This window comes from Prenolepis imparis, unplaced genomic scaffold (genome assembly GCF_030444845.1).
Source record: "Prenolepis imparis isolate NDT839.2.m4 unplaced genomic scaffold, iyPreImpa1.0 SCAF_9, whole genome shotgun sequence".
Lineage (NCBI taxonomy): Eukaryota > Metazoa > Arthropoda > Insecta > Hymenoptera > Formicidae > Prenolepis > Prenolepis imparis.
The window spans coordinates 10,874,727-10,895,031 of record NW_028141167.1 but is presented as its reverse complement, the minus strand read 5'-3'; the positions used below and the strand labels follow the sequence as shown (position 1 = coordinate 10,895,031).

The following is a 20,305-nucleotide window of genomic DNA, read 5'->3' as shown; positions in this document are numbered from 1 at the left end:
TTTCTATATAATAATAATATTTTAATTACAATTCTTGATTAAAATGCAAGTCAAACGCGAATATCTTAGAAAGATCTTTATAAATACTGTAAAATCTTCCATTTCTATGCAAATCTTTCCTATCTTTGAGTCAAATTCGCGAATGTCATTAATTTTTCTCCATATAATAAAATTAAACATTTCCGGTTGTTTCTCTATGAGAGGTCTCCACATAAGGTCGCACATAACGTGGCGATATTCCAAAACAACTTCGTCCATTAGCTAAATGTTACATTGAAATTTCAATAATTAGAGAAAGCAAGTAGTATACATACGGTTATGTACCTACCCTGGAAAGATGTTTGGATTCGCATTTCATGGAACCTTGTCGCGTAGCTGATAGGATTATAACATCTTGTTGTTTTTCATCGAGTATTGGCATACCATCTATTAGCATGCAGTCCAAATAAAAGTGATATCTATGTATATACAATTATACCATTTATATCGCGTGAAAATATTATGATCTCAAAACATTAAAATATTTTAAAAATTTATATATTCTAAAATTCTAAAGTCTTTTTAATGTTTAAAAAATTTTCAAACATTTAAAACTTCTGGCACAACGTATAATACTTACATTAAAATATTTTAAAGTATAATACGTACATTAAAATATTTTAAAAATTTATATATTCTAAAATTCTAAAGTCTTTTTAATGTTTAAAAAATTTTCAAACATTTAAAACTAACTATATTAATATATAACTATCTAAAATTCAGGAAACTTTCTTTTGTAAAATAATGCTAAGTAATCCTATTAATATAAAACATTGATTGATTTTTAATGCGCGGAAGAGCTTTATATCGAGATCTTTAAATAAATTCATATTCAAATATATATATATATATATATATATATATATATAGATTATATATAGATTAACCTAATACTAATTTCAGCAATTTGTCTTTGTTTGACGGCATTAGCTATCCTTTGGGCAAATTTTCTGGGATCCTCTCCGAAGAATCGGATGTATATTCTAGGTAGAAGGAATTTTCGCTTGTGGGCATCCAAAGTGAGAACAGTCCAGAGTTTCCGCTCGTTATCGTAATCCGTAATGGCAGCAGGAAACCAATTATATAAATTACTTAGCGTTTTGTCATCACGATCGAATATTCGTTCTTTGTGTACAATTTTCTCAACAAATACTGTGGCTGGTAACGGGTAACGAACACCATCGATAATACCAAGATTTATCCATTCATCTGCCGTTCTACCGAATTACAAAATATTGCAAATTTTGTATTAATAATTACTAAAATAAAATAATATTAATGATATTAAATTATATAATAATTGACATTTTTGAAAAAAATAAAAAAAATTAATATTAAAATCAATTAATTATTGAAATCATCGCTTACATATTTCTAAGAGAGAATAAAAGAGATGCACCTTATTCTTTAAACAAAATTATAAAACAAATTTTAATTTATATAGATTATAAGTATCAATTTCGATTTTTTTAAATCTAATCATAAATTTAAATTTATTGTATACATGTGAATAAATACATTTGCTTAAATATAATAATAATTTGTAATACAAAAGCTTTGAAGAGCTTCAATATCAGAGATTTATTTGAACATGATACTCGGCTCATAACTTGCGTTAATAGCCTGTATTTGCTATGATTTACTCAATTATTATTGCTCCCTGGTATGAAGCTATGCTTCTGAAATGTATTACCATCGAAATTTACCAGAAACATGAAATTGGGTTGCAAGTTTCTGTAACATATTCTACTCTACTATATCTATTGTAATATGTTTCACATTGCATAATCCCGCTAGTAGAATAAAGCATGTCTTACTTATAAATTATTGTCTTGTTTTTTTACACAAAAGAACATCCGTTATAAATTAATATTTTACTTTTGATAATTCTATATAACAACACAATATTCTTTAAATAATTGCAATATATACTAATAAGCGCTTTAAACTAAATAATTAAAACAAATAATCAAGTTAAATAAAAAAATATTTAAATTAATTAAATGATAAAGCATTATTGATAATCTATATTTTTAATAATACGATATGTAGAAATACTTTTCCAGTTTATCATACATATTTTTCTCTGAACATCTTGGATTTATTAATTTGTGCAATGTATTATGTCAAATATATGCAAATATAATGCAATAGATTAAAAAATGATAAATTACATTTTACATTATTCTTTAACATTTACATCAATTTATTTGAATTTTTTATTAATACATTTAATTAACTTTCTACATGAAGCATATTTATTTTATTTTTTCTTAATCATATAATTTTAATTCTAATACATATCCTAATATGAGTCATATGTATTATAATTTTAATATCTTTAATTTATACGTGAAAATGTACGCAATTTTTCTTATTTAATAAATTCTATACACACTTATTTAATAAACTTTATACACAAACTCTAGACAAATATAAATATAATGACAAATGTTGTTCAAAATATAATATTAGTTTTCCAGAAAGCAAACTTAGTTATATTTTATTATATAATAAGCCTATTTCTCACCTACAATCATATTCCTCATCGTCAAACAATTCCAATGGTAAGTAATTTGCTTTGGAGTACAAATCGTATTTCTCATCGTAAGAAAGCAATGCACGAATTTTCTCAGGTGGCAACATGTCATGCGATTCAACACCTTCCGCTTTTAAAGCGTCTTCTATTTTGAGATTCTTATACATTCTTCGCCTTCTTTCCATTTCAACATTACGCGGCAGAATCTTTAATCCAACAGTATGTTCCATTTGCACTTTTGGTAGAAATGTCTCCGCTGGAAAAGCCTTGATTCAAAGAGATAAAATTTCGTCAGAACTTATTAAATACCGAATATATTTTCCGAAGAAAATCGTATGAGACCGAGAATCTGTGTTTTGTTATATAATAAAAATCATAAAATATCATGTAATTTTTAGGCAAATAAATTACGAATAAAAATAGAAAATATCGATCAAAGTAATAGCATAGTAATGTAAATTTTTGCCCCATAATGTATTAAATATTATATATTCTTAATTTTTGTAATTATAACAAAGCCCCTTTTTTACGTGATTAAATTTTCTTTTATTTTTATAAAATATGATTAATGTAAAATTAACATTTCTATAACACATTACATATAAAATTGGCAAGAATACATACAAAAATGAATTAAATAAAATATATTAATCAAATCAGTAACAGCAGATTTTTGCATAATTATGTATTTGCGTACAATAGACTTATCGTCAGGAAAGGTCATCCATCGTTCTGCTGCACCAAGATAAGTGTGTGTTTTCTTTATTTTAATATCTTTCACAATCGGACTATGATGTTCTGTGCGGATTTGCCGCACAAGGTTGGTTCTTCTTGAAGCAGTAGGTAGAAGATCAATTGTTTTATTTCCTGCACAATTAATTCAAAATTATAATATAATTAAACTTGCTTCGATCACCACTAAATTGCAAATGTAATAATTATAAAAATTTTACCTGTGATAATTTCTGAATAATAACCTCTTCTGCGAGACCGCATACTATTATCTTCAATATTCTTAATATCCATTTTTTATGCTTACATTAAATGTGCAATCTCTGATACACTTCTATATTATATATAATTACGTCTTTAAATTATAACAATTACTAACATAATAATAATAATTATTTTTCACATTTCCATATTATTTTCAGCATAAACTCATCCTCGATCTCGATGAAGTTTGTTATATATATACTTCGCATATTATTGTCTCTTGTTTATTTAAAGCAATAGTGGCGATAATAAATTACTTCATAATTTTAAAATCGATAATATTGTTATGACATGTCACGTAATTTTTAAATATTTTTTATTATCGAACGGAGGAACATTTTATCAACATTCACCACCTATATATTTTTAAACACGTTAGTTCATTTTTTAAAGAGTTTAAATCATTAGTGACGATAATTAATCTTTTCATAATTTTAGGGTCGCCATTTAGACATCATAACGTTACGTTAAGTCACGTGTCTTTTAATAATCTTTTTATAATCACTAGAACAACGCAAGCGCGCGTCATTCTTCGGTTTTATGTTTAAAAAAATAGTATAAAATTTTTTAAAACTCGATTAATATTTTTTCATAGAAATCAGCTGATTAAAGCATTAATTTGCTAATTAAATTTTAAAATAATATGTTAAAAAATTAAAAAAGTAATATGTTGTAATATCTTATTCTCGATTAATATTTTTTGATAGAAATCAGCTGAAAACTTTCAAAAATATTAATCGAGTTTAAAGTATTAGAACATATTATTTAAAACTATAATATTATTATTTTATTTAATTTTATTTTGAACAAACTGTCAAACTGCTAATCCTCGCGATGACAGCCACTCGATGCTACGAATATAACACACAATCGACACGCGAATCTTGACAGCCAATAAGCATCGCGGAAAAGCGACAACAATAAACTTTGATATATGCGAGTATCGATTTTACATATCTTTTTTAGAAAAGAGACTAGAACAACACAAGCGCGCGCTACGCGCGCGCCATTCTTCGGTTTTATGTTTATTAAAAAATAATATAAAATTTGTTTAAACTCGATTAATATTTTTTCATAGAAATCAACTGATTAAAGCGTTAATTTGGTAATTAAATTTTAAAATAATATGTTAAAATATTAAAATAGTAAAATGTTAATATAGTTAATATTAAAATAGTAAAATTATAAATAATATGTTATAATATCTTATACTCGATTAATATTTTTTGATGGAAATCAGCTGATAACTTTCAAATATATTAATCGAGTTTAAAGTATTATAACATATTATTTAAAACTAATATTATTATTTTTTTAAATTTTATTTTGAACAAACTGTCAAACTGCTAATTCTCGCGATAACAGCCTCTCGATGCTACGAATATAACACACAACGTGAATCTTGACAGCTAATAAGCATCGCGGAAAAGCGACAACAATAAACTTTGATATATATGCGAGTATCGATTTTACATATCTTTCTTAGAAAAGAAAAGAATTCAACCTTTTTGTCACGCAATTACTCTGCCATGAGCATAAAATATTAAATTCGAGTCAAAAATAATAAAATAATAACTCGCACTTTATATATCGTAATTTTATTATGCGCAAAGTAAGAATGTAGAGAAATTAAGTAGTACGAGTCAACAATTTCTCAGTACGGTTAGCCTTTTCGTTGCGCAATCATTTAATCATTAACATAAAATTATAAATGCGAGTCAAGAACAATAAAAAATTATATGCACTTTATATATCGTAATTTTATTATGCGCAAGGTAAGAATGTAGAGAAATTAAGTAGTACGAGTCAACAATTTCTCACTACCTTTAGCCTTTTCGTCGCGCAATCATTTCATCATTAACATAAAATCATAAATGCGAGTCAAAAACAATAAAAAAATAACACGCACTTTATATATCATAATTTTATTATGCGCAAAGTAAGAATGTAGATAGATTAAGTAGTACGAGTATACAATTTCTCACTATGGTTAGCCTTTACGTCGCGCAATCACTTAATCATTAACATAAAATAATAAATGCGAGTCAAAAACAAAAAATAACACGCACTTTATATATCACTAGAACAACACACAAGATCGCGCAATGCGCGCACTATTCTTCGATTTTATATAAAAAAAATGATATTTTTATATAAAGTTTGTTTCAACTTGATTAATATTTTTTGATAGAAATCAGCTGATTAAAGCGTTAATATGTTAATTAAATTTTAAAATAATAGTATGTAATAGAAATTATAAAATAAAGCACAATTGCTAGTTTGGTCGAATACTTTAACATTTATTATAAAATAATATGTTTTAAATAAAATGTTATAGTACATTAAACTCGATTAATATTTTTTGACAGAAATCAGCTGATAATTGTGCGCCGTATGGGGTCCGCGGTTTAAAAACATTAATTTTCAATATTTTAAAGCGAGCCAAAAATTAATCTTTCATATATTTTATCAGTACATTGTCTGCACATTTTGATGGTACCATCAGCATACCAGCCTACAAACTTTTTTATCTAATATACGTAAAATGAATCCGCGCCGTAAGAGGTCCGCGATTTAAAAATTTTAATTTCCAATTGTTTAAAGCGAGCCAAAAATTAATCGTATATATATTTCAATAGTGTATTGTTTGCAGATTATTTTGGTACCATAAGCATATTAGCGTACTACTATTTTAATCTAATAAATGTAAAATGAATCCGTATGCGATCCTGGGCTTAAAAATTTCAATTTTCAGTATTTCAAAAAGCGCCAAAAATGATTCGTATACATATTTCAACAGTACATTGCCTGCACATTATGATGGTACCATCACCATACCAGCCTACAAACTTTTTGGTATAATATACGTATAATTGTGCGCCGTATGGGATCCGCGGCTTAAAAAATTTAATTTTCTATATTTTAAAACGAGCCAAAATTAATCATATATAAGTTTCAATAGTGTATTGTTTGCACATTATTTTGGTACCATAAGCATACCAGCGTACTACCTTTTTGGTTTAATATACGTAAAATGAATCCGCGTCGTATGGGGTCGGCGGTAAAAAAATTTTAATTTTCAATATTTTTAAACAAGCCAAAATTAATTTTTCATAAATTTTAATTGTACATTGTCTGCACATTATGTTGATACCATTAACATACCAGCCTTAAACTTTTTGATTTAATATACGTAATATAATTGTGCGCCGTATGGGATCCGCGGCTTAAAAATTTTAGTTTTCTATATTTCAAAACGAACCAAAAATTAATTGTATATAAGTTTCAATAGTGTATTGTTTGCAGATTATTTTGGTACCATCACCATACCAGCCTACAAATTTTTTGGTGTAATATACGTAATATAATTGTGCGCCGTAATGGGATCCGCGGTTTAAAAAATTTAATTTCCAATATCTTAAAACGAGCCAAAAATTATTCTTTTATATATTTTAACAGTACATTATCTGTACAATATGATGGTACCATTAGCATACCAGCCTACAAACTTTTTGGTATATTATACGAAATATAATTGTGCGACGTATGAGATTATCGGAATAAAAATTTTAATTTTCAATATTTTAAAACGAGCCAAAAATTATTCTATTATATATTTCAACAGTACATTATCTGCACAATATGATGGTACCATCAGAATATCAGCCTACAAACTTTTTGATACAATATACGTAATATAATTGTGCGCCGTATGAGATTCGTGGCATAAAAGATTTAATTTTCAATATTTTAAGACGCGCCAAAAATTATTCTTTCATATATTTTAACAGTACATTGTCTACACATTATAATGGTACCATCAGAATACCAGCCTACAAACTAAATGATACAATATACGTAATATAATTGTGCGCCGTACGAGATTCGTGGCATAAAATATTTAATTTTCAATATTTTAAGACGCGCCAAAAATTATTCTTTCATATATTTCAACAATACATTGACTACACATTATGATGGTAAAATCATAATGTGTAAACAATGTACTGAAATTATTATATAAATAAAGAAGAGTCAAATTATTGATGAAAATGCATTCAATGTCTTTCAAATAAGTATTTAGAATGATTAATCTTATCAAACCTCTAATTTAATTTAATTATATAAATATTTAAATGGGACCAATATCGTAAAAATGAAATTACTACATAATGAAGCACGAGTCAAATGCTTAATGAAAATGCATTAAAAATCTTTCAAATAAGTAATTAAAATGATTAAAATAATCTTAGATCTCAGTTATTTAAATTATATAAATATTTAAATAGAACAAATATCGTAAGAATAAATTTATTACATAATAAAGCAAGAGTCAAATTCTTAATGAAAATGCATTCAATATCATTCAAATAAGTAATTAAGATGATTGAAATAATCTTATATCTCAGTTAATTAAATTATATAAATATTCAGATGGGACCAATATCGTAAAAATGAAATTATTACATAATGAAGCAAGTGTCAAATTCTTAATGAAATTGCATTCAAAATCTTTCAAATAAGTAATTAAGATGATTGAAATAATCTTATATCTCAGTTGTTTAAATTATATAAATATATAAATGGAACCAATATCGTAAAAAAGCAATTATTACATAATGAAGCAATAGTCTAATTCTTGATGAAAATGCATTCAATGTATTTCAAATAAGTAATTAGAATGATTAATCTTATCACACATCTAATATAATTAAATTATATAAATATTCAGATGGGACCACTATCGTAAAAATGAAATTATTATATAATAAAGGAAGAGTCAAATTCTTGATGAAAATGCATTCAATGTATTTCAAATAAGTAATTAGAATGATTAAACTTATCACACATCTAATTTAATTTAATTATATAAATATTTAAATGGGACCACTATCTTAAAAAGGAAATTATTACATAATGAAGCACGAGTCAAATTCTTGATGAAAATGCATTCAATGAATTCAAATAAATAATTTAAATGATTATACTTATCACACATCTAATTTAATTTAATTATATAAATATTTAAATGGGACCAATATCGTAAAATGAAATTATTACATAATGAAGCACGAGTCAAAATCTTAATGAAAATGCATTCGATGTCTTTAAAATAAGTAATTAGAATGATTAAACTTATCACTCAACTAATTTAATTTAATTATATAAATATTTAAAATGGACCAATATCGTAAAAATGAAATTATTACATAATAAAGCACGAGTCAAATTCTAAATGAAAATGCATTCAATGTCTTTCAAATAAGTAATTAAGATGATTAAATAATCTTAGATCTCAGTTATTTAAATTATATAAATATTTAAATAGAACCAATATCATAAAAATAAATTTATTACATAATGAAGCAAGAGTCAAATTCTTAATGAAAATGAATTCAATGTCTTTAAATATATTAAATATATTAAAATGATTAAATTTGTCAAACATCTAATTTAATTAAATTATATAAATATTCAGTTGGGACCACTATCGTAAAAAGGAAATTATTACATAATGAAGCACGAGTCAAATTCTTGCTGAAAAGGCATTCAATGTCTTTAAAATAAATAATTAAAATGATTAAATTTATCAAACATATAATTTACTTAAATTATTTAAATATTTAAATGGGACCAATATCGTAAAAATGCAATTATTACATAATAAACATAGAGTCCAATTCCTAATGAAAATGCATTCAATGTCTTTCAAATAAGTAATTAGAATGATTAAAGTTATCACTCATCTAATTTAATTTAATTATATAAATATTTAAAAGGGACCACTATCGTAAAAATGAAATTATTACATTATAAAACACGAGTCAAATTCTAAATGAAAATGCATTCAATGTCTTTCAAATATATAATTAAAATGATTAAACTTATCAAACATCTAATTTAATTAAATTATATAAATATTCAGATGGGACCAATATCATAACAATGAAATTATTAAATAATGAAGCAAGAGTCAAATTCTTAATGAAAATGCATTCAATGTCTTTCAAATAAGTAATTAAGATGATTGAAATAATCTTATATCTAAATTGTTTAAATTATATAAATATATACATGGAACCAATATCGTAAAAATGCAATTATTACATAATGAAGCAATAGTCTAATTCTTAATAAAATGCATTCAATGTATTTCAAATAAGTAATTAGAATGATTATACTTATCACATATCTAATTTAATTAAATTATATAAATATTTAAATGGGACCACTATCGTAAAAATGAAATTATTATATAATAAAAGAAGAGTCAAATTCTTGATGAAAATTCTTCAATATCTTTCAAATAAGTAATTAAAATGATTGAAATAAACTAAGATCTCAGTTATTTATATTGTATAAAAATATAAATGGAACCAATATCATAAAGTGAATTTATTACATAATAAAGCAAGAGTCAAATTCTTAATGAAAATGCATTCAATGTCTTTAAATATATAATTAAAATTATTAAATTTATCAAACATCTAATTTAATTAAATTATATAAATATTCAGATGGGACCAATATCGTAAAAATGAAATTATTACATAATGATGCAAGAGTCAAATTCTGAGTGAAAATGCATTCAATGTTATTCAGATAAGTAATTAAAATGATTAACCTTATCACACATCTAATTTAATTAAATTATATAAATATTCAGATGGGACCAATATCGTAAAAATAAAATTATTACATAATGAAGCAGGAGTCAAATTCTTAATGAAAATGCATTCGATATCTTTCAAATAAGTAATTAGAATGATTAAACTTATCACACAACTAATTTAATTTAATTATATAAATATTTAAAATAAATAAATATCGTAAAAATGAAATTATTACATAATAAAGCACGAGTCAAATTCTAAATGAAAATGCATTTAATGTCTTTCAAATAAGTAATTAAGATGATTGAAATAATCTTAGATCTCAGTTGTTTAAATTATATAAATATTTAAATAGAACCAATATCGTAAAAATGAAATTATTACATAATGAAGCAAGAGTCAAATTCTTAATGAAAATGCATTCAATGTCTTTCAAATAAGTAATTAAGATGATTGAAATAATATTAGATCTCAGTTATTTAAATTATATAAATATTTAAATAGAACCAATATCGTAAAAATGAAATTATTATATAATAAAGGAAGAGTCAAATTCTTGATGAAAATGCATTCAATGTCTTTCAAATAAGTAATTAGAATGATTAAACTTATCACACATCTAATTTAATTTAATTTATAAATATTTAAATGGGACCACTATCTTAAAAAGGAAATTATTACATAATGAAGCACGAGTCAAATTCTTGATGAAAATGCATTCAATGAATTCAAATAAATAATTTAAATGATTATACTTATCACACATCTAATTTAATTTAATTATATAAATATTTAAATGGGACCAATATCGTAAAATGAAATTATTACATAATGAATCACGAGTCAAAATCTTAATGAAAATGCATTCGATGTCTTTCAAATAAGTAATTAGAATGATTAAACTTATCACTCAACTAATTTAATTTAATAATTATATAAATATATAATTATTTAATTATATAAATATTTAAAATGGACCAATATCGTAAAAATGAAATTATTACATAATAAAGCACGAGTCAAATTCTAAATGAAAATGCATTCAGTGTCTTTCAAATAAGTAATTAAGATGATTGAAATAATCTTAGATCTCAGTTATTTAAATTATATAAATATTTAAATAGAACCAATATCGTAAAAATAAAATTATTACATAATGAAGCAGGAGTCAAATTCTTAATGAAAATGCATTCGATATCTTTCAAATAAGTAATTAGAATGATTAAACTTATCACACAACTAATTTAATTTAATTATATAAATATTTAAAATAAATAAATATCGTAAAAATGAAATTATTACATAATAAAGCACGAGTCAAATTCTAAATGAAAATGCATTTAATGTCTTTCAAATAAGTAATTAAGATGATTGAAATAATCTTAGATCTCAGTTATTTAAATTGTATAAATATATAAATGGAACCAATATCGTAAAGTGAATTTATTACATAATAAAGCAAGAGTCAAATTCTTAATGAAAATGCATTCAATGTCTTTAAATATATAATTAAAATGATTAAATTTATCAAACATCTAATTTAATTAAATTATATAAATATTCAGATGGGACCAATATCGTAAAAATGAAATTATTACATAATGAAGCAAGAGTCAAATTCTGAGTGAAAATGCATTCAATGTTATTCAAATAAGTAATTAAAATGATAAACCTTATCACACATCTAATTTAATTAAATTATATAAATATTCAGATGGGACCAATATCGTAAAAATGAAATTATTACATAATGATGCAAGAGTCAAATTCTGAGTGAAAATGCATTCAATGTTATTCAGATAAGTAATTAAAATGATTAACCTTATCACACATCTAATTTAATTAAATTATATAAATATTCAGATGGGACCAATATCGTAAAAATAAAATTATTACATAATGAAGCAGGAGTCAAATTCTTAATGAAAATGCATTCGATATCTTTCAAATAAGTAATTAGAATGATTAAACTTATCACACAACTAATTTAATTTAATTATATAAATATTTAAAATAAATAAATATCGTAAAAATGAAATTATTACATAATAAAGCACGAGTCAAATTCTAAATGAAAATGCATTTAATGTCTTTCAAATAAGTAATTAAGATGATTGAAATAATCTTAGATCTCAGTTGTTTAAATTATATAAATATTTAAATAGAACCAATATCGTAAAAATGAAATTATTACATAATGAAGCAAGAGTCAAATTCTTAATGAAAATGCATTCAATGTCTTTCAAATAAGTAATTAAGATGATTGAAATAATATTAGATCTCAGTTATTTAAATTATATAAATATTTAAATAGAACCAATATCGTAAAAATGAAATTATTATATAATAAAGGAAGAGTCAAATTCTTGATGAAAATGCATTCAATGTCTTTCAAATAAGTAATTAGAATGATTAAACTTATCACACATCTAATTTAATTTAATTTATAAATATTTAAATGGGACCACTATCTTAAAAAGGAAATTATTACATAATGAAGCACGAGTCAAATTCTTGATGAAAATGCATTCAATGAATTCAAATAAATAATTTAAATGATTATACTTATCACACATCTAATTTAATTTAATTATATAAATATTTAAATGGGACCAATATCGTAAAATGAAATTATTACATAATGAATCACGAGTCAAAATCTTAATGAAAATGCATTCGATGTCTTTCAAATAAGTAATTAGAATGATTAAACTTATCACTCAACTAATTTAATTTAATAATTATATAAATATATAATTATTTAATTATATAAATATTTAAAATGGACCAATATCGTAAAAATGAAATTATTACATAATAAAGCACGAGTCAAATTCTAAATGAAAATGCATTCAGTGTCTTTCAAATAAGTAATTAAGATGATTGAAATAATCTTAGATCTCAGTTATTTAAATTATATAAATATTTAAATAGAACCAATATCGTAAAAATAAATTTATTACATAATGAAGCAAGAGTCAAATTCTTAATGAAAATTAATTCAATGTCTTTAAATATATTAAATATATTAAAATGATTAAATTTATCAAACATCTAATTTAATTAAATTATATAAATATTCAGTTGGGACCACTATCGTAAAAAGGAAATTATTACATAATGAAGCACGAATCAAATTCTTGCTGAAAAGGCATTCAATGTCTTTCAAATAAATAATTAAAATGATTAAATTTATCAAACATCTAATTTACTTAAATTATATAAATATTTAAATGGGACCAATATCGTAAAAATGCAATTATTACATAATAAAAATAGAGTCCAATTCCTAATGAAAATGCATTCAATGTCTTTCAAATAAGTAATAAGAATGATTAAACTTATCACTCATCTAATTTAATTTTATTATATAAATATTTAAAAGGGACCACTATCGTAAAAATGCAATTATTACATAATGAAGCAATAGTCTAATTCTTAATGAAAATGCATTCAATGTATTTCAAATAAGTAGTTAGAATGATTAAACATATCACACATCTAATTTAATTAAATTATATAAATATTTAAATGGGAACACTATCGTAAAAATGAAATTAATATATAATAAAAGAAGAGTCAAATTCTTGATGAAAATTCTTCAATATCTTTCCAATAAGTAATTAAAATGATTGAAATAAACTAAGATATCAGTTATTTAAATTGTATAAATATTTAAATAGAACCAATATCGTAAAAATAAATTTATTACATAATGAAACAAGAGTCAAATTCTTAATGAAAATGCATTCAATGTCTTTAAATATATAATTAAAATGATTAAATTTATAAAACATCTAATTTAATTAAATTCTATAAATATTCAGATGGGACCACTATCGTAAAAAGGAAATTATTACGTAATGAAGCACGAGTAAAATTCTTGCTGAAGAGGTATTCAATGTCCTTCAATTAAATAATTAAAATGATTAAATTTAACAAACATCTAATTTACTTAAATTATATAAATATTTAAATGGGACCAATATCGTAAAAATGCAATTATTACATAATAAAAAAAGAGTCCAATTCCTAATGAAAATGCATTCAATGTCTTTCAAATAAGTAATAAGAATGATTAAATTTATCAAACATCTAATTTAATTAAATTATATAAATATTCAGATGGGACCAATATCATAAAAATGAAATTATTACATAATGAAGCAAGAGTCAAATTCTGAGTGAAAATGCATTCAATGTTATTCAAATAAGTAATTAAAATGATTAACCTTATCACACATCTAATATAATTAAATTATATAAATATTCAGATGGGACCACTATCGTAAAAATAAAATTATTATATAATAAAGGAAGAGTCAAATTCTTGATGAAAATGCATTCAATGTCTTTCAAATAAGTAATTAGAATGATTAAACTTATCACACATCTAATTTAATTTAATTAAATAAATATTTAAATGAGACCACTATCTTAAAAAGGAAATTATTACATAATGAAGCACGAGTCAAATTCTTGATGAAAATGCATTCAATGAATTCAAATAAATAATTTAAATGATTATACTTATCACACATCTAATTTTATTTAATTATATAAATATTTAAATGGGACCAATATCGTAAAAATGAAATTATTACATAATGAAGCACGAGTCAAATTCTTAATGAAAATGCATTCGATGTCTTTCAAATAAGTAATTAGAATGAGTAAACTTATCACTCAACTAATTTAATTTAATTATATAAATATTTAAATGGGACCAATATCGTAAAAATGAAATTATTACATAATAAAGCAAGAATCAAATTCTTAATGAAAATGCATTCAATGTCACTCAAACAAGTAATTAAGATGATTGAAATGATCTTAGATCTCAGTTAATTAAATTATATAAATATTCAGATGGGACCAATATCGTAAAATGATATTATTACATAATGAAGCAGGAGTCAAATTCTTAATGAAAATGCATTCGATGTCTTTCAAATAAGTAATTAGAATGATTAAACTTATCACACAACTAATTTAATTTAATTATTTTAATATTTAAAATAAATAAATATCGTAAAAATGAAATTATTACATAATAAAGCACGAGTCAAATTCTAAATGAAAATGCATTTAATGTCTTTGAAATAAGTTATTAAGATGATTGAAATAATCTTAGATCTCAGTTGTTTAAATTATATAAATATTTAAATAGATCCAATATCGTAAAAATGAAATTATTACATAATAAAGCAAGAGTCAAATTCTTAATGAAAATGCATTCAATGTCTTTCAAATAAGTAATTAACATGATTGAAATAATATTAGATCTCAGTTATTTAAATTATATAAATATTTAAATAGAACCAATATCGTAAAAATAAATTTATTACATAATAAAGCACGAGTCAAATTCTACATGAAAATGCATTCAATGTCACTCAAACAAGTAATTAAGATGATTGAAATGATCTTAGATCTCAGTTAATTAAATTATATAAATATTCAGATGGGTCCAATATCGTAAAATGAAATTATTACATAATGAAGCAAGAGTCTAATTCTTAATGAAAATGCATTCAATTTATTTCAAATAAGTAATTAGAATGATTAAACTTATCGCACATCTAATTTAATTAAATTATATAAATATTGAGTTGGGACCACTATCGTAAAAAGGAAATTATTACATAATGAAGCACGAATCAAATTCTTGCTGAAAAGGCATTCAATGTCTTTCAAATAAGTAATTAAAATGATTAAACTTATCACACATCTAATTTAATTTAATTATATAAATATTCAGATGGGACCAATATCGTACAAATGAAACTATTAAATAATGAAGCAAGAGTCAAATTCTTAATGAAAATGCATTCAATGTCTTTCAAATAATTAATTAAAATGATCTGAACATCTGCTCTTAAAAATGCGATTATATATATATTTGAATAATTTTAATTCATAATTTTTAGTTTTATATATAGTTATACAAATATAATATAATAATTATATATATTGTTATCATTTAGGTATACATTAATCTATTTTACTATGTGTTACATCGAAAAAAAATTTATTATAATTTCTTTGAATATTATTGTTGAATTTAATGTAAAAAAATTATCGTTATAAAAAAAATGTACAAAATTTTTTTTTAAATATTTATATCAGATTAAATTAATTTCATAAAAATGTGATAATATGATGTAAATAATATGTTATAATATTTTAAACTCGAATATTTTATGACAGAAATCAGCTGATAACTGTCAAAAAGAATTATGACATTATTTAAGACATATATTATTATTTTAATTTTTATAACATATTATTAGTTTAAAATTAAATTAATCGTTAATTTGCTAATTAAAATTTAAAATAATAATAGGTTATAAAAATTAAAATAGTAATATATGTTGTAAATAATATGTTTTAATATAACTTAGCTGCGATTAATATTTTTTGACAGAAATCAGCTGATAGTTTTCAAAAATAACAATCGAATTTTAAGTATTATATTATATTATTTAATACATATTATTATTTTAATTTTTATAACATATTATTATTTTAAAATTTAATTAACAAATTTTCGCTTAATTAATACTTTTTGACAGAAATCAGCTGATTAAAGTGTTAATTTGCTTATTAATTTTTTAAATAATATGTTTTAAATAATATGTTATAATATTTTTGACAGTTATCAGCTGATTTCTATCAAAAAATATTAATCAAGAAGAAGATATTATAACATATTATTTACAACATAATACTATTTTAATTATATTACTATTAAATATATTACTATTTTTACCATATTATTATTTTAAAATTTAATTATCAAATTAATGCTTTAATCAGCTGATTTCTGTGAAAAAATATTAATCAAGTTTATACAAACTTTATTTTATTTTTTTTTAAATATTCTTTTTAACAAAAAATCGAAGAATGCGCGTAGCGCGCACTTGTTTTTTTCCGATGTTTAAAAAAAGACGTGTCATAACTTGAAGTTATGATAATTAAATCGCGACATTAAACAATCAAAAAAATTAATCATTGCACCTAATAATTAAAACTTGTTAAAAAAGATGAAGAAAGAAAGAGCGCATTTAAATATATGAGAAAACATGAATAAGATAATTCTCACTTCGATAATAGAAAATGTTTAAAAAAGACTATATAAATTATCTTTTTTTTTTAAATTGAAATATTCATCCTAATTAATTGTGTGTTTATTCATTTTGAGGTAACGGATAGTAACTATCTACAATCTACAGTCTACAATCTACATTCTAAATCTACATCTCTACAATCAAATATTTATGAAACCGTTACCTCGTAATAAAATAATAGTTTATCACTTACCAATCGATGTTCAACAGCAGAGGAGATAACTGCATCGAAGCTACGTTGATCTGTAACATACAAATAGAATATAAATTATAACAGCGTTTTAAATAATTATTATCTAATTAGTATTTTAATATCTAATTAGTATTTTACACATTAAATTTTATATTCGACGCGTACAATAATCAGTAGATAGGTATATATAATTGAATAATTTTATAAATTTTGTAAAGATTATTTTTTTAAATATAAAAAACTTTTATAATATTTATACATATAGAGTTATTTCTCTCTAATTTTCCTTTATTTAAATTATTCAATATATATATAGAATTATATAATATCTATGCGTAAAAAAATACGTGATTTATAACAAGTCAAATATTATACATATACATCATATTATATAAATATTATATAAATAATAAACACTCACCACAAAGTTGCTCCGCCGGTGCCTGATGCCTCCTAGTCCTGCTCCTCCTCTCAGGTCAGATTGATCAGGATTGTCCAATAATTCAAGTCAAAGTCTGCTGATTGATGATAACGCGCGATACTTTGAACGACACTCCCGCACTTGAACGCGCGATACTTTGAACGACACTCCCGCACTTGAACGCGCGACACTACCGTCCGATTGTGTCTTATTGTTAGACCGTCGTATTGCCGATCATATCGCTCAATTTTATGGCGATGTCAAGCACACCATATGTGCTTCATTAGTAATAACTGTCATTTCTTAATAATTACTATTCTATAATATCGATAACACCCCCCTTTAATGAAAATTATAATAAATTAATATTATATATAAAAGGAATTTTGTACGTTCTTTGTTATGAATCCGCGAAAATTCGATAATCAATTTTAATATATTCGCGGTTTGCAGTTTATTTCCGAATTACACGATAGCGCAATCGATGAATCACAAAAGTAAAAAAAAATAAAATAAAATAACATAATTCGTACTAAAAATTTTAAGATATTATCATGAATTTTTCTGCAAATTTTATATCACTATTACTTTTTCTTTTAGTCCAATATTATTATATATTCTCAAAATATCCGCAAAATATCTGATATGTTATATATTTTAAAATATAACTTTATTTTAACTAATGTAAACTCAAATGATCAATCAACATAAATGAATGGATTACAAAATATATAATATAAAATCTGTACATTATAATAATAAGTAATTATAATTATTTAATCATTTAAAATTTATAATCACACATACAATTAATATAATTGTTAGTATGTTCTTTTAAAATAAATTAGATTGAATATATTATGTATTACTATATAAAATGTTTCTTTTCCTTTTCTTAAACTGTAATTCTTAAACTGTATTCATAATCTTTATTATACTTTTAATCTTTAATAACCCATTCATTTTAAGGTAACGGAACTATCTACAAAATCTACAGTCTATACACAAGCTACAATCTAGATCTACACATTTCCACACAATCTAATCTCTACAAAACCGTTACCTTTTGTAATAAAAAAATTTTTCACTCACCGGTCGATGCACAATAGCGGAGTTAACTGCATTGAAGCTACGTTGATCTGTAACATATAAATATAATCCAAATTATAGAACTGCTCAAAATAATTAATACTTAAAAAAATTATTATTTTGTATGCATTAAATTTTATATTCGATGCATACAAATAATAAACAGCAATATAATTAAAAAATTTTATAAATTTTTATTTAATAATAATTGAATTAATAATAAATACTTACACAATAGTTGCTCCGCTGGTGCCCGACGTCTCTCCCAGACCTCCTCCTCCTCTCAGATTGTCAAGATCATCAGTCGTCAGTTACGTTGATCTGTAACATACAATTAAAATTCAAATTGTAATAGCGCCAAAAATAATTAATATTTTAGAAAATTATTACTGTACGCATTGGATTTTATTTTCCATGCCTACAATAGAGAGCAAGTAGAAATATAGTTGAATAATTTTATAAATTTTTATTTAATTTATAATTTTTATTTAATTTACAATTATTAAATTTTTATTTAATTTATAATTATTTTTTATTTGATTTATAATAATTTTATTATTTTATTTTATTTTATTTTATAAATTTTTATTTAGTAATTGAACTAAATAAAGTCAATAAATACTCACTCCATGATTATTCGACTGGTGCCCAATGTCTCCCAGACCTCCTCCTCTCAGATTATCAAGACAGTCAGTTATGTTGATCTGTAACATATAAATAAAATTCAAATTGTAGCAGCACACAAAATATATAAATATTCAGATGGGACCAATATCGTAAATATGATTTTATTACATAATGAAGCAAGAGTCAAATTCTGAATGAAAATGCATTCAATGTTATTCAAATAAGTAATTAAAATGATTAACCTTATCACACATCTAATTTAATTAAATTATATAAATATTTAAATAGAACCAATATCGTAAAAATAAATTTATTACATAATAAAGCACGAGTCAAATTCTAAATGAAAATGCATTAATGTCTTTCAAATATATAATTAAAATGATTAAATTGATCAAACATATAATTTACTTAAATTATATAAATATTTAAATAGAACCAATATCGTAAAAATAAATTTATTACATAATAAAGCACGATTCAAATTCTAAATGAAAATGCATTAATGTCTTTCAAATATATAATTAAAATGATTAAATTGATCAAACAACTAATTTAAATTATATAAATATTCAGATGGGACCAATATCGTAAAAATGAAATTATTACATAACGAAGCAAGAGTCAAATTCTTAATGAAAATGCATTCAATTTCTT

The 20,305-nt window shown here is 22.9% G+C and overlaps 1 protein-coding gene across 1 annotated transcript; it reads right to left on the bottom strand.

Moving 5' to 3' along the window:
* Positions 1–21: 21 nt before the first annotated feature.
* Positions 22–19,316, bottom strand: LOC145940721 (dynein axonemal heavy chain 1-like). Its single transcript, XM_083046188.1, has 9 exons — positions 19,253–19,316; positions 19,025–19,071; positions 17,933–18,272; positions 17,512–17,561; positions 3,276–3,445; positions 2,570–2,844; positions 927–1,256; positions 329–458; positions 22–261 (listed from the first exon to the last, which is right to left on the bottom strand). Exons 5-9 carry the CDS (start codon positions 3,300–3,302, stop codon positions 22–24), a joined length of 1,002 nt encoding a protein of 333 aa, XP_082902314.1. The 5' UTR covers positions 3,303–3,445; positions 17,512–17,561; positions 17,933–18,272; positions 19,025–19,071; positions 19,253–19,316.
* Positions 19,317–20,305: the final 989 nt, after the last annotated feature.

Bases quoted from the DNA above. Each gene is read 5' to 3' on its own strand.
- LOC145940721 (XM_083046188.1), bottom strand. From the start codon at position 3,302: ATGACCTTTCCTGACGATAAGTCTATT. The intron at 1,257-2,569 runs GTGAGAAATAGG...GTAATTCGGTAG, and splicing joins GATGAGGAATATGATTGTAG to AACGGCAGATGAATGGATAA. The intron at 459-926 runs GTTAATCTATAT...GTATATACATAG, and splicing joins ATTGCTGAAATTAGTATTAG to ATATCACTTTTATTTGGACT.